Raw genomic sequence first — 16120 nt, forward strand, 5'->3', positions numbered from 1 at the left:
AGTGATGCTGTGGTGATGCGATAGAGTGCAATAGTCCGATAGATAGATGGAGAGTGAGGGCGATAGTGTAATTATGTAGAATATAATTATGTGGCACTGAGTGGTTTTGTGTGGAGTGTATGTTGATTTTAGTGGCGTGTAATTATGTGGCACTGAGTTATTTTGAGTGTATCTTGCATTGTGTTCATTGTAATTAATTGGCACTGAGTGTTATTTGGAGTGTATGTGGCATTGAGCGCTGTGTAATTATGTGGTGTGTAACTATGTGGCACTGATTGGTTTTTGGAGTGTCTGTTGTATTGAGTGCATTGTAGTTATGTGGCATGTAATTATGTGGCTCTGAGTGGCATTCGGAGTGTACGTTGCTTTGCCTTGTATTTCTATGGTTCCTTAAACCCTTAGAGGCAATTCTTTTATTTTAACTATAAGGATGGTAGTTAAATGCTGTTTACGGCAGGATGGTCGATAAATTGTGGCTACGGAGAAGCTGTGTGCTGAAAGGCAAAGAGAACAAGGGCATGAAGTGAAAGCGAGGATGAAAATGGAATGAGTGTGGCAGGATGTTAGTTAAATGGTGGTTACAGGGAAGCTGAGTGCTGAAAGGCAAAGAGAACACGGGCCAAAGCTGGAAGAAAACACGAGATGCGAGATGCATGTGTGTGAGGCAAAACACTGGTGGGGATCAGAGCATTCTGTTGCTGCCTGTGTGTGTGAGCAATGGGGCTGTGTGTGTGAAGTGCCTAAAGTTGCAAGAAAACACATGGTTATTTAAATCCTTAGACGCAGAATTAATGGAGCTAATGTTATCGACCTTAGAAGGATGAAAAGGGAATGAGCGCGGCATATGTTAACTTTGTAAGCGCAGAAAGCGTGTAGGGCAAACTTATTATTTTGGTTGTTTGAGACTCGGATCTGGGCAAAGCTGCAAGAAAACATGGAGGGGGGAGGGCGGGAGTGCGGGCTGTGTGCTGAAAGGCAAAGAACACTGGCATGAAAGTGAAATCGATGGATGGCAATGCGTCCGTGAGACTACCACTGTGGTGGGGGGGGGGACAGTTGTGAGAGGCGCCATGAGGAAACCTTCCCGGCATGCTGTGGCAGGGGCGGGGGAGCGCATTCCAGGCGGGGGAGCGGACCCCTTGAAGTATGATGCAGAGGCTGTGGCTACACGTGCACTCGCCAGTGGGCTGAAGCGCTTCCCCAAACGGATTGCATGGCGGCACAATGCACGTGATTGTGCTTGTGCTCGCCATGCAATCCACTTTTGGGAGCACTTTGAAATACCCCTCTTACTAGAGTCTCGCATAGCCATTGCGTAAACGCAATAGCTAGGCGAGACCTAAAAAACAGAACAAATAAAAACGAAGCACTTTCCGACTCTGACCACTGGATGGCGGAATATGCACAATATGTAAATCTAGAAGAGTCTATGCTACAAAACTATTGTTACAGGTAAGTAGTTTTGTTTGTCATTTCGCTGAGGCCAAAATGTGTTTTGTTTTATGTAGCACGAACTAGACCCGAGACATTGGGTATCGGAGCACTTTACATAGCACCAGTTTCATTACAGAAGGACACATTCATTTGTATTTTGTTAGGCACATGGAGATTAAGTGATTTGCCCAGAATCCCAGGATGTTGAGCGTTGTTGCCGTGGCTCGAACCCGGTTCCCCGACTTCGAGGTCGACCGCTCTAGCCGTAAGGCTACATCCCCTCTCCTTCTGGAAAAATGTCCCCTTTAAAATTTGCATTTGAATGTATTACATTAAATAAAAGCAGAACACAGGGCCAGCGCAAGGGCTGTGCGATTGATCGCACTGGTTACTGACTTCAGAGGGACAATGTTTCCTAGTTTATTTTACTTTTTAAAGCCCTCCACACATTCCTGGCCTCCTGTAATTTCCAGCAGTAAAAATGTCAAGATAACCCCGGTGATTGATGTTCTTGCTGGAGAGATCAGAGTTGTATAGTGGGAAAAGTGTTAATTAATTGTAATCTGCATGGTACTCTTTCTTTGCAGCTGGCATATTAACCCTCTGGCTATCTTGCAAAGTGAATACAATGTAAATAGGTCAATGGGTTACTGCTCTTCTGTTACTTGTAGCTTATACGTTAAAATCCTAACAGAACAGTGAATTTATAACGGTCATTAAAGAACTGCATGCTCTGCAAAGTAAAGATTAGAGGAGATATTAAAGTTGCAAAAAGGGTCCATCTGGATCGAAATGAATTATTTTTATTTAAGAGGACCCCCAACTATGGTGTTCTGTTCAATTCTGAGCTTGTGCTTCTGGAGACCAAGCACTCTTTAGCAATGCTGCCTGCCAATATGCATGACTTGTGACTCCTACGCCCTGTAGTCCTCTGTATTATGTAACCTTTCCTTTACACTAATTTATACACTTATGATTGGTTGTCTCTGTGTAATGTGTGTGTGATGCAAAGTGCTCTGACACCCTACACTGATGTGTGGCACTTTATAACTAATCAAATGCATCTGAACATTAGTGGTTATGGAGCCTTAAGGGACACTGTCAAAGGGTGGTGGTGGTGAGGGAATCCGCATCACTCAGCCATACCTCAACATCACCTGAGCACCCTCTCAGCATCAACACAGCACCACCTCCTCATCAGTGCACCAGTGCAGCCCCACCTCAGCATCAGCGCACCACCACCTCAGCACAGCACCAACTCAACATCACTCAGCACCACCTGATCACCAGCTCACCCCCACCTCAAACCGTGCAGCAACACCACCTCAGCACCGCATCAGCACATCAGCATCAACACAGCAGCATCAACACAGCGCCACAGCCTCATCAGTGCGCCACTACCAGTGCAGCACTAGCGCAACACCATCTCCTCGTTAGCACAGCACCACCTGTAGACCACCTCCACATCAGCACTGCCCCATCTCAGCATCAGCACAGCACTACCTCCTCATCAGCGCAGCACCATCTCAGCATCAACACAGCACTTCCTCCTCAGTGCATCTCCAACTTCGCACCACCACATCGACATCAGCATAGCACCATCTCCGCATTAGCACAGCACAATCTCTGCATCAGTGCACCACTTCAAGCGCATCACCACCTCCGCAGCAACTCAGGACCCATGCAGCACCACTTCAGCATCAGCGCAGCACCAACTCAGCATCACTCTGCACCTCCTCAGCACCAGTGTAGCACCACCACCTCTGCATCAGTCGGCACCATCTTAGCATTACCTAGCACCACCACAGCAACCAGTGCAGCACCGCCACCTCAGCATCACTCAGCACCACCACAGTATCACTTCCTCATCAGTCCACCACCAACTTGGCATTAGCACAGCACCACCTCTGCATTTGTGTAGCACCATAGCCACATCAGTACACCACAACTTAAGCACACCACAGCAACATCACTTAGCACTAGCTCTGCACCACCCGAGCACCAGTGTAGCTGCACCACCTGAGCATGACACAGCACCTGCGCAGCACCACGTCCGCACCACCTCAGCATTAACACAGCAGTATTTCTGCATCAGTGCATCGCCACCAGCTCAGCACCAAAGCAGCCCCACCTTCGCAGCAACTCAGCACCAATGCTGCACCACTTCAACATCAGTGCAGCATTACCCCAGCACAGCACCAACTCATCACCCAGCACCACCTCAGACCCAGTGCAGCACCACCTCAGCCTCACTCAGCATCACCTCAGCCCTACTCTGCATCACCTCAGCATCACCTCCTCATCAGTTCACCACCAACTCAGCATCAGCACAGTACCACCTCAGCACAACATAAACAGAACAGCACCATTTATGCATCTGTGCACCACCACCACCACCTCAGCAGCAACTCAACACCCATGCAGCACCACAGCATCAGCAGACCATCACCGTAACGCAGCACCGTGCTGCACCACCACCTCAATATGACTCGGTGTCACAGCGTCACTCAGCACCACCTCAGCATCACCTCAGTAACATTCAGTATCACCTCCACACCAGCACATAACTACTTCAGCATCACTTAGCACTACCTGAGTTTCATTCAGCATCACCTGAGCATCACATCCGTACCAACACACCACCACTTCAGCATTACTCAGCACCGCCTCAGTGTGCGCTCAGAATCTGCTTGTGTTGTAATTCAGGTACTGTTTCTCAATCTCCACCCTCCTCTTATGTCCCTGCATAAGAAAAAAAAAGCTATAACTAATAAGCATTAAACAGGCTGGAGGAGGTTGCCAGCATTGCAAGGACAACAAAAACTAGATTTTTTTTAATCTTTCAATTGTACACAATGTCTTCTTTAAACTTCACTACGTAACGCTCCACAACACAAAATACCATTCCACATACTTACACTCCATTACAGTCTCACACCCTATAATTCCATATAATTCCAATACACTCAAATACATAATTGCTATCCACATAATACAACTGCACACAATACCACATAATTCCACTATACAAATCCACACCACAGTTTCACACTACACAATCCCACAGCTAACCAGTCCAATCCAACCCACATAAGTGGTACACACCACACACATCCACTCCAATCTATAACACATAGGTAAGAGACATTTACAATGCCAATAGCTCCAACTCTTTCCTTTTTTTTTTTTTTTTAAAACTCCTAGATCTGATGCTTAGCTCCTACCTATTTGTTCTTTTCCGTCACTACAAACGCGAAGCTATACACAAAGTTCCATGCCAAACAATTCAGCTCCACACATTTCCAACCTACACCACATAATTTAACACACAACCACATAATACAACTCCACACAATGACACACCACATACATCCAATCCACAACACACAATTCTACATTGTGCCGCAAAATTCAACTGCACACCACATAATTAAACTGCACAAGTTGCCACTCCACACAATCCCACTCCACATAATGCCACTAAACTGAATGCCATAAATTTGCTAAGCATATATTTTCACAGCACACCATGCCACATAATGCCACTACATAAATCCACTCCACACAACTACTCTACTAATCCAATCCAGCCCACATAGTTCCACTACACACCACGTACATACACTCCATAACACATTAGTAAAATACATTGCCATTTACAATGCCAATAGCGAGACAGATTGCATTTCCAATGCTTGTTGTTCCTGCTTAGGTGGGAGATGTTCTTTCATCCATCCGCCCACAGTTACGCAAGTTTATTCTCCCCTCTTCCCCCGCCATTCCCCCCTCCCACCCAATTTTTCCTCTCCCCATTTTTTTGTTGCAAGTTTGCTGCTACGCATGATTGAGGCTCCTAACTGTCTTTGGATGAGAAGAGGGGTGAAGGGCATGAGTATGGTGGCTGCTTCAAGAGTATGTTGAGGGGTGAAAGCTTATGTTTATTGTGGCAGCGTAGACACACACACCCCCCACACACACACACCCCCCCCACACACACACACCACACACACCCCCGAAACCATACACCATATATTCATTTCTTTGTCGTTTTCGTCAATCAGTACAAACTTGACTGTGGCCTCCGAGTACTTTGATCTGGATAAAGATGGGTCTCAAGTACAATCTTAGAAGGAATCTGATGATGAGAACCTGCTGCTCATGAGGTGGTTAGTTCATTTTTTAAGGGGGGCTTTCCAGGACTAGGGGGCCGGGGTCAGGGGTGAAAAAGTAGCTCTATTTTCCATTATAGTCGAGGTCACTGGAGTTAGAAAATAAGGCTATCCAGGCAACATACAAGGGCATGGCAGTCCAGTTTCCTAAAGCAATGCAAGCTACTTTCATACCAACAGCAGTGGCACAGTACCACATATGACTGTTGGCTCATGGTGTTAATGTCCTATACATGTTCACATTCTTTTCTCTTTATTCAGAACTGTTGTGGTGAAGAAGCAGAGGAGCAACACAGACAGCCTTGTGATCTGCTGGGAGTGAGCAAGCTCTTAGACCAAGGTCACTACGCATCTTTGGTAAATAAGTTGTCACTTTTTTGATGCTGAAATAATCATTCTCTGCTACCTTATTCGTTCTTGTAATGGTCCTCCTTTTCTCTGTGCAAACTACTTTTGGCCTTTTAAGTCATTGCTTGACATGTATACTTATGTGCATTACCCTGAATAGTAATTCTGTGCTTTTTCACACTTCATTGATGTGAACTTTACACCCAGCAACAATCCCAAACTTAAATTCCATCCTTGGGACCCAATCACTCGAACCAGTTATGATTTTGCTGGCTCTTACTCTACCTATTACTATTGACACAATTGCACCATTCCCACGTACCATCTTTTCATTATGGTAGGAATGTGTTGCTCGTTCTGGGTTAGAGCAAATAAATCCTCATCCGATGCCCAACCTGCCATTGATACCTTACCAGTTTTGCCCTAAGGGGTTTCTGTGTCCACTTTGTGTGAAGTCGCTCACTTTGAAAGGTGTTAAAAATAGATGGTATGGTTCTATCAAAATGCAAGCAAAACCTATAAGACATGAGACTGAATTTGAGGGTTTGGTGGTCGATTTAAAAAACAAAAAAAAAAAAAACAAACCCAACTCTCTACCATTGTAAAAAACATAAATAAAAGTGAGATATGGCGAGCAGTGTTGCTTAGAAATGCTGCGAGAAAAAGGTGTCTCTGCAATGGTGTGCACAACTAATGAAGTATTCAAGAATCACTATCAGTTAGAAAATTTTGCATGGGGACTGAAGCAAAGATGGATAATTTGAAGAAACTGAGGGGGAGAGGTGGGGAGGGGAGGGGGGGGGAGTAGGGGGGGAGGGGAGGGGGGGGAGTAGGGGGGGAGGAGGGGGGGAGGGGAGGGGGGGGAGGGGAGGGAGGGGAGTAGGGGGGGAGGGGAGGGGGGGGAGTAGGGGGGGAGGGGAGGGGGGGGGAGTAGGGGAGGAGGGGAGGGGGGGGAGTAGGGGGGGAGGGGAGGGGGCGGAGTAGGGGGGGAGGGGAGGGGGGCGGAGTAGGGGGGGAGGGGAGGGGGGCGGAGTAGGGGGGGAGGGGGCGGAGTAGGGGGGGAGGGGAGTAGGGGGGAAGGGAGGGGGGAGGGGGGGGAGGGGAGCGGGGGGGGAGGAGCGGGGGGGGAGGAGGGGAGGGGGAGGGGAGCGAGGGGAGCGGGGGGAGCGGGGGGAGGGGGGGAGCGGGGGGAGGGGGGGAGCGGGGGGAGGGGGGGAGCGGGGGGGAGGGGGGTTGGGGAGCAGGCGAGGGGAGAGGGGGAGGGGGGAGTAGGGAAGGGAGGGGAGGGGACGGGAGGAGAGGGGGGGAGGGGTGGAGGGAGGGGTGGAGGGAGGGGGGAGGGGTGGAGGGAGGGGGTCACTAGAAGTTGGTCGAGTTTCAGGGGGCATCTCTAAGATGCCCTCTGTTCATTTTACATTAAATCCCACGCTGGCATCCGTGTGGGTTTAATGTGCTGAGACGTTTGATACCAAACTTCTCAGTTTTCAGTGTAGCCATTATGGTGCTGTGGAGTTTGTAATGACAAACTCCCAGCACCATATACTCTTAATGGCAGCACTGCACTTACAATGTCTAAGAATGAACTTGGATACTGTAGGGGTACAGGCCTCGAAACTGAGGGGGAGAGGTGGGGAGGGGGGGGAGTAGGGGGGGAGGGGAGGGGGCGGAGTAGGGGGGGAGGGGAGGAGGGGGGGAGGGGAGGGGGGGGGGAGTAGGGGGGGAGGGGAGGGGGCGGAGTAGGGGGGGAGGGGAGGGGGCGGAGTAGGGGGGGAGGGGAGGGGGCGGAGTAGGGGGGGGAGGGGGCGGAGTAGGGGGGGAGGGGAGGGGGGGGAGTAGGGGGGAAGGGAGGGGGGAGGAGGGGAGGGGGAGGGGGGGATGAGGGGGGGGGAGGGGCGGATGAGGGGGGGGGGAGTGGGGGGAGGAGGGGGGGAGGAGGGGGGGGGAGGAGGGGGGGGAGGAGCGGGGGGGGGAGGGGGGGAGGGGGGGAGGGGAGCAGGCGAGGGGAGAGGGGGAGGGGGGAGTAGGGAGGGGAGGGGACGGGAGGGGAGGAGAGGGGGGGAGGGGTGGAGGGAGGGGGGAGGGGTGGAGGGAGGGGGGAGGGGTGGGGGGAGGGGTGGAGGGAGGGGGTCACTAGAAGTTGGTCGAGTTTCAGGGGGCATCTCTAAGATGCCCTCTGTTCATTTTACATTAAATCCCACACTGGCATCCGTGTCGGTTTAATGTGCTGAGACGTTTGATACCAAACTTCTCAGTTTTCAGTGTAGCCATTATGGTGCTGTGGAGTTTGTAATGACAAACTCCCAGCACCATATACTCTTAATGGCAGCACTGCACTTACAATGTCTAAGAATGAACTTGGATACTGTAGGGGTACAGGGCTCGTGCACCTGTACCCTCACCACTGGCATAGTGCACCCTGCTAGAGCGGTGACTGGTCTATGCCAGGGCAGTGGTTTTTCGGGCATGTCACACAGGGATGTGTGCCATGTCGACTTTGTTTTGTTCTGTTCCAAGACACTCAGCCTGCAAAGGGGGGGTTGGTGTGTGTGTCAGTCAGGGTACAGGGCCTTTAAGGGTGGCGCAATAAGTGCTGCAGCCCTTAGGGGCCTTCTCTGGTTACAGTGCCCTGGGTACCTAGGGTACCATTTACCAGGGGCTGAAATGTGGCCTGAGATGCCAATTGGGTTTAGGCTTTAGTACAGTTTTTAGGGAAGGAACACAGGCCCTGGGTACCTGATTGGCAGGAGCCCAGGGCACAACAAGGAAAAGTGCATCCGCTATTAGGCAAAAAAAAGGGGGGGTTACTGCAACATAAACACACTTTCTTACAATACTGCCTAGTATCCTGGATCAAGGCAAAGAAGCCTTTAAAGAACCAGCTTCAAACAAAGGGTAACTCCCAGAGTGGAGAAAAGTATAAGCCTTCTTCAAAGGAACCACAATACATACAGGGAAGTACTACACCAGACTCCATCATTATAACCACAGCCAGAAGGAGAGCAAATGCAGTGTCCAACACAGGGCCTCTACCAGAGAAAGTAATATGGTGGGGAGAAGGATGGAAAAAGAAGCTGCAACACAATGCCAACTCAAATGCCCTGTTAAACCGATATGGCCACCAACAGTGGGATGAAATAAAAGAGATGCTGAACAAACTCCCCGAGGGCAAGAACTATTGTCCAAGAAGGGAAAAATGTGGCTAACACCTGCCTAAAGTCAGCCCTAGATGCAGCAGATACTGCAAGCAGGCAAATTTGCACAGGAACCATCCTGGCTCAGAATTTCTGGATTTAAACAAGAAGTTCAGACAACAATCAACAGACCATTTAATGGGGAAGCTGTTTGGCAAGGAAGTGGATGAGTCCCTTCAGCAAATTAAAAAGGACAATGAAACGGCAACCAACAGGAAAGAGGTTCTTTTAAAAGAGGAGGCTTCTCTAACAGAAAAAGCATAGGTAAAGGCAGCTTTGGGCAAGGACAGCAGATGCCACAATCTCAGGGACATAACCCAAATCAACAGATGGGTCAACAGTCTAGCTTCCAAGGCTGGCAACAACCGCAGAAGCAGCCCTTTCGAGGGAAAGGGAAGAGGCCAATCTTCTAGAGGAAGAGGAAATGGCTCTAAATGTCTTAGTCATGGAAATGGACCCACACAAAACACCAGTGGGGGGAAGAATATCCATTTTCCACAGTGTGAGAAAGTGGCTCTGTATATACTGTTCCCAAATAGGTACAGTGTGCACAGTCCACAGTCCCCAGAGGTTTGGCAGAGGCTAAAGTTAGATATAACCTTACTCTCTAAAGTGATAGCTTGGTCGAGCAGGAAGGCAGCATCAGAGGACAGTGTAAAGCATTTGTTGTACACACTCAGTCAGCAAATGGTCTCACACTCAATAACTGAACTCTAGGCCAATGGTTTGTTTATAAAAATATATGGTTGTTTTATTTTAGAACCAACAAGAGGTATCAAAATATACTTTCTCAGAATGAGATGCTTTAGTTAAATACTTTGCAAGAGGCAATTGACTTGAAATGCAATAGTTAGTTTGTTGCAATAGGCAACACAATTTCAAACACAATAATACATTGAGCTCAATGGGAATTTTAAGTTGTATGCAATTGATTACTTTCAGGATTACTTTTCTAACTCCAGGACTGGATCCTAGATTCAGTCCTGGGACAGTTCTTGGAAACAAATGAGTAAATACGTTTTAGTTACTGTTGTGATTTTTTTTTTAAGCAATATTTTGCTTTTTTAAAAGTTGACACTTAGAAACTTTTTCTGATCAAATTACCAATGTTATCCTAATGAAGGAAATTCACTTAGCAGGTAACGGGGTTATGGTTACTTTTTCTAGGTCAGTGTTGGATCCTGGATCCAGCACTAGTGTACCACCTGTAAGCAGTTGAGAAACTGCGCTTATGTTATACAGGCGATTTTTAAGGAATATTTATAAGTTTGCAAAATCGACACTTAGAAGAAATTTCACAGAAAAACTGTCAATGGTTTCCTATGGAAGAAAATTCGAGTTACGGGTAAAGTATGTTCTTGTTACTTTTGTAATCCAGTGCTGGGCTCCTAGGTTCAGCACTGGGACATCTATCTAAAACAGGCAAGTAATTAGGTTTTTATCGTTGGCACGATTTTTAAAGAATATTTGTAAGTTTCAAAAATCGACACTTAGAAACTTTTTCAGCAAAAAGAAGGCAACGCTATCCTATGAAAGGAAATTCAAGTTATTGGTAAGTACGGTTAAAATTACTTTTCAGGGTCAGTACTGAGCTACAAGATGCAACACTAAGGTCTCTCCTGATAACAGGTGAGTAAATCTGAATTCGTTGTTCAGCTGATTTTATATGAATATTTCAAAGTTCCAAAACTCCACACTTAGAAGAATTTCCAAGTGAAACCAGTCAATGTTAGTCTATGGAAGTAAAGTGAGTTATCGGCTTTTAGGTAAGTACTCGACTGGCAGAGTTAAGGTTCTGGTCTTCAGTCTTCCCATTATGGTGCTGTGGAGTTCGTAATGACAACCTCCCAGCACCATATACTCTTAATGGCATCACTGCACTTAACAGTGCCCAGGAATGGCCTTGGGTACGGTAGGGGCACAGGGCTCATGCACCTGTGTCCTCACCACTGGCATAGGGCACCCAGCTAGAGGGGTGGCTGATGTATGCCAGGGCAGTGGGTTTGTGGGCATGGCACACAGGGATTTGTGCCATGTCGACTCAGTGTTTAGTTCTGCACCAGGACACTCAGCCTGCAAAGGCAGTGCGTGTGTGTGTGTGTCAGGGTACAGGGCCCTTAAGGGTGGCACAATAAGTGCTGCAGCCCTTAGGGGTCTTCTCTGGTCACAATGCCCTTGGTACTTTGGGTACCATTTACCAGGCGCTGACATGTGGCCAGAGATGCCAGTTAGGTTTAGACCTCAATGCAGTTTTTAGGGAAGGAACATAGGCCCTGGGAACCTTGCAGGAGCCCAGGGCACACTCAGTCAAAGAACATCAGCAATTCAACAAAAAGTGGGTTGCATACCATGGAAGAAATGGGGAACTTTCTCACACACCCCAGCGATCCTGAACCGAGATCCGGCAACCCCGGACCTTCCTCACGCCTACAGCCGACGCCAACAGTCTTAAATCCAGATGGCCCCCCCTAACTGCGACCAGGAGCTGGTAAGAAGATCCGACCCCAAAAGGCACCCTGCACCAGATGCCCCACGATTAAGTGTGGTGTTTTGAAATCTAAAAATATTCTTTATAAATCGCACGAATAACCAAACTGTCTTTACTCACCTGTTTGCAGAAAATGTCCCAGTGCTCAATCTAGACATTCAGCACTGAATTAGAAAAGTAACGTAACAAGTAACTTACCTGTAATTTACTGAAAAAGCCTATTCATTTAAATGTACTGTATTTGCTGAGTATTGCAACCTACTGCACCCCCCTGTAAATCAAACAAAGCACAATTCCTATTGCATTTTCAAACTGTTCTACAGTCAGCAACTTATGAATGTATTTGATGCTTACCTGTGCCAGGCTTGCTTGGTTCTAAAAATAAACAGTATGTTTTTCATACAAAAACTATTGGCCTGGAGTTCAGTACTTGAGTGTGTGAATTCATTTGCTGACCGAGTGTATACATCAAATGCTTAACACTGTTGTCTGATACTGCCTTACTGCTCAACCGCTCTACCACAAATAGAAAGTAAAGTTCTATCTAACTTTAACCTCTGCCTAACTCTGGCGTCACCTGGACTCTATACACACTATACCTCATTTTGGTGTGTATATATAGAGCCAGTTTCCTACAGGGTGACCTCCTTGTGGTGTTTTTCCACTCTCGTTCGGGTTGGGTTCGGGTTGGGTTCGGAGGGTGCAGAGTGGGCTGGATTCACAGTCTCTGGCTGCTGCCAGAGGTTGCAGTTGAACAAATCCGGTGTTCACGGGAGAAGCTGTCTTTGGAAGTGACGGCAGGCAGGTCCTCTGAGGTTTTTGAGGTTGCTGGCTGCAGGACACACCGGGATTTCGCTGGAGCAGGTTCGAGGGGAGATAGGCCTGTAGGGCTGGGGCCAAGTCAATGGGCGTCTTCCTCTTGTTAGTTGGCTGCATGGTTTTATCTAACTTTAACCTCTGCCTACCTCTGGGGTCACCTGGACTTATACACACTCTACCTCATTTTGGTGTAGTGTATATATAGAGCCAGTTTCCTACAGGAAGCGATATACTGAATGATGCACCGCTAACTAAAACACTGATTCAATAAATACACAAGAATCTGTAATTACGTATCTTACTTACCTCTTGGACAACACCATCAACTTTTCCAGCCTTAAAGTGCACCTTGCTGCCAGTGACATTCACAAGAGGAATATCATGCAAAAGCTTTTTTACAATACCAGTCATCAAAAGTTTCTTAGAAGGAGCAAAATGAATAGCTCCACCAAGAGCTGCTCCTGTACCAATATAGAGCTTAAATACAGTACTTTCTCAACTGATGACAAAGCCCTTTGAACCCATGCATACAGTTGACCTCAAAGATATTACTCTAAAGACCGCCTTTCTCATTGCTATAGCATCACTACGAAGAGTAAGTGAACCACAAGCTTTAACGATACAAGAACCCTACTTACAAATCCACAAGGATAGTCATCCTAAAAACTAACCCACAGTTTTTTTTTTCAAAAGTAGTATCTAAGTATCACTTAAATCAAAACATTCTCCTGCCAGTTTTCTTCCAGAACCCAAAAACGAAAGCAGAGAGAAGCCTCTATACCCCGGATGTAAGGATGGCTTTACTGTATTATTTGCAGAAAACAGAACAAAGCTTCTTACGCACATACCAACACAGGATCAGCTGTCACAAAAACAACTATTGCAAGATGAATAGTACAAGCTATCCAGTTATGTTATGCCAATGCCAAAAAGGAACTAACAATGCAACCAACAGCTCACTCCACTAGAAAGAGAGTAACAACTCTGGCATTTATGGCCAATGTACCCTGCAGCAACATGGGCATCACCACACACCTTTACGAAGCGTTACTGTGTGGACATAAAAATGAATAGGAAAGCTCAAATTGGACAAAGGGTGCCGCAACACCTGTTTCAAAGTTCTTCCTTTCACTTCAGCCTCCCAAACACAGGAGAAACTGCTACATAATCTGATGCACAGCATGTGAATCCACGCTGCAATCCGAAATGGTTACTTACCAGTAGGAGTAGCTTTGCAGGTTGAAGATTTTTCTGGATTCACATGGGACCCACCTTGCCTTCCCTATAAGGAAAACAAAGAGGTGGCGACGAAAAGGACTACATCAGTCTTTGTCAAAACCATCTCTAGGATTACAAAACATAAGAAAAATCAGAATAAAGAACCTGAAGATGGCCACTATGCACGTCGACCTCCAGGATAAGGTCTGACGTCACACAGGTGACGTACCCGGCACCAAATGGTGGTCGACAGCGACCAAAACAAGAGAGAAAAAAAAAATCTGACCATTCCGGCCTCAACCACTAGAAGGCAGAATGATGCACAGCATGTGAATCCAGAAAATTCTCCAAGCGGCAAAACTACTCCTACTGGTAAGTAACCATTTTGTTCTGTTCAACTCTATTTAACTGTTTTGGTAGAAAACTAGTAGAGGTCAGTAAAATACCAGAAGTGCTTTCTGCTTGTTCAACTGCTTCTATTTAATTGTCTTGATAGAAAACTACCAGCAGAGGTCCGTAAAATACCAGAATAACTTTAGCATTCTCTAGATTCCTGTCCATAAAAATGGTCTTCCACGAGCACCCGTAGACAATAATAATCTTTTCAAATCTTGTATTTTCAGTGATATGACCACCGAATGCCCTGATTTTATATTAAAGACAGAGATTTGAACTCTACCATTTCCCGCTGACAGGCCATATTTCCCTCCATGTGTTCCCATACCTGGCGTGTCACGCATTTTGGTGCCTATTTTCCCTCCTTGTTAAAGAACAGTAGATTTTTCAGCACCCAGGCTAATGTGCTGCACAGCTAAATACATATAAGGTCCAAAGGCGAGACCGATTGCATTGCAAATGCTTGTTTTTATTTGCCTCATTACTGTTGGTTAGTCTGCCACCTCGTTAGGTATGGATAGTAGTAATACCTTAGCATGGAATCCATAGTTGCCCATAAATTGGGTCTCTCCGATTGAACTATGCCATGCGTTATGTCAGTTCTGCCAACCACAACAACGATATCCATGATTCGTTGGCTTCTTTGGTGTAGCAACGTAAGTATTTTTTGAGGGTTTGATTTGATTTTTCATTTTGTCCATCCGTCTGTAGATGAAAGCTGGTATACAGGGCAGTGTCTACTTGGAGAGCCTTACACCACATCTGCCACAATTGTGCTATGAACTGTGGTCCTGTGTGAGACACTAGGATCTTTGGGAGTCCATGTAACCAAATTAGATGAGTGAATAACTGAGCGATCTGACCAGCTGTGGCTCGATTTTTACAAGGTATAAAATGTCCCATTTTGGTAAGGCTATCTACCACCACCAGAATGGCAGTATATCCTTGATCCACTGGTAAACCGAGTTCAAAATCCATGCTAATGTTTTGCCAAGGTTGCGACTGGGTGGGTATAGCCTACTGCTATCACCTAAAAAAAAAAAAAAAAAAAAATACTTCACGCTTATATCCCTCAACTATCCTTTTCAATCAAAATAACTAACATGTTCTCTTCCAGGGGATCCTCATCAATAGTCATAAGCACTGAATATTCCCGCCCATGTGCGGGGACCCCGGAAATAATAAAATCATATATGTAAAAAACATACATATATACAGCTCTGTATATGTATAAACATATATTATTTTTTCCCAAGCAAATGCAGCCCCTAAAAAAGAAGGCTAGGCAATGTATAAATACACATCCAATAATACATATAGGTATAATAAAACACTTTCCTCCTTTTTTTTTTTTTTTTTTTTTTGTTTTAATGAGGTAAACACTCATGAGAAAGCAAAAAAGAGAAAACTGTGGGAAACACAGATCCACAACACATTGCTAGCCTGCAGGCTGCATTGCAATACAATACCATAGAGACTGAAAAGCCCTGTATAGGTAAAAACTGGCACCGTGCCTTTAAGGCAGCCCTGGCTTCCATATCCCATCATGCCTCAGGGGTGACAGTTAGGTCAGTTGTTCTTTCCGGCTCCTTCAGTCAGGACCCTGGAATTCAGCTCTCTTCTTTTTGACTTTCTAGTCAAGAATTATTTGCATTTTAGTAATTTTTTGAACTTCCTCTTATTAATATCTGAGAAGAAGTCCGTATCCTGTATTTTTCTGACTGATTTTCTGCTATTTTTGTCAGAAATATGCCTTCTTTATTTAGTCCATGTCCATCTTGTGGAAAAAAGAAGGCCTCTTCAGACACACATGACGTGTGTATTGTCTGCCTGCCGGATTCTCACTCTCCAGCAACAGGTCATCATTGTAAAGACCTTTCAAAAAGGACTTTAAAGGAGAGAGAGAGGATTAGACTCTACGGCTTGTCAGAACGGTCGACGTCGAGGCAGCTGGTCCCTGTTTGCTCCCCATCGGCGTCGGGCTCGGCGTCGAAGACTCCAGCGGCGGGATCGTCGCTGAGAGGTGAGGAGTCCAGAGGTAGTCATGCTGCAAAAAG

At 46.5% G+C, this 16120-nt stretch overlaps 1 protein-coding gene across 2 annotated transcripts in view; it reads left to right on the forward strand.

Moving 5' to 3' along the window:
* The window catches only part of KMT2B (lysine methyltransferase 2B), a 694916-nt gene that overhangs the window by 231351 nt on the left and 447445 nt on the right, over nucleotides 1-16120 (forward strand). For both annotated transcript variants that reach the window (XM_085615911.1, XM_085615910.1), the window contains exon 16: nucleotides 5865-5960. In XM_085615911.1, coding sequence (XP_085472037.1) covers nucleotides 5865-5960 — 96 coding nt within the window. The remainder of the gene's footprint in view (nucleotides 1-5864; nucleotides 5961-16120) is intronic.

This window comes from Triturus cristatus, chromosome 7 (genome assembly GCF_964204655.1).
Source record: "Triturus cristatus chromosome 7, aTriCri1.1, whole genome shotgun sequence".
NCBI lineage: Eukaryota > Metazoa > Chordata > Amphibia > Caudata > Salamandridae > Triturus > Triturus cristatus.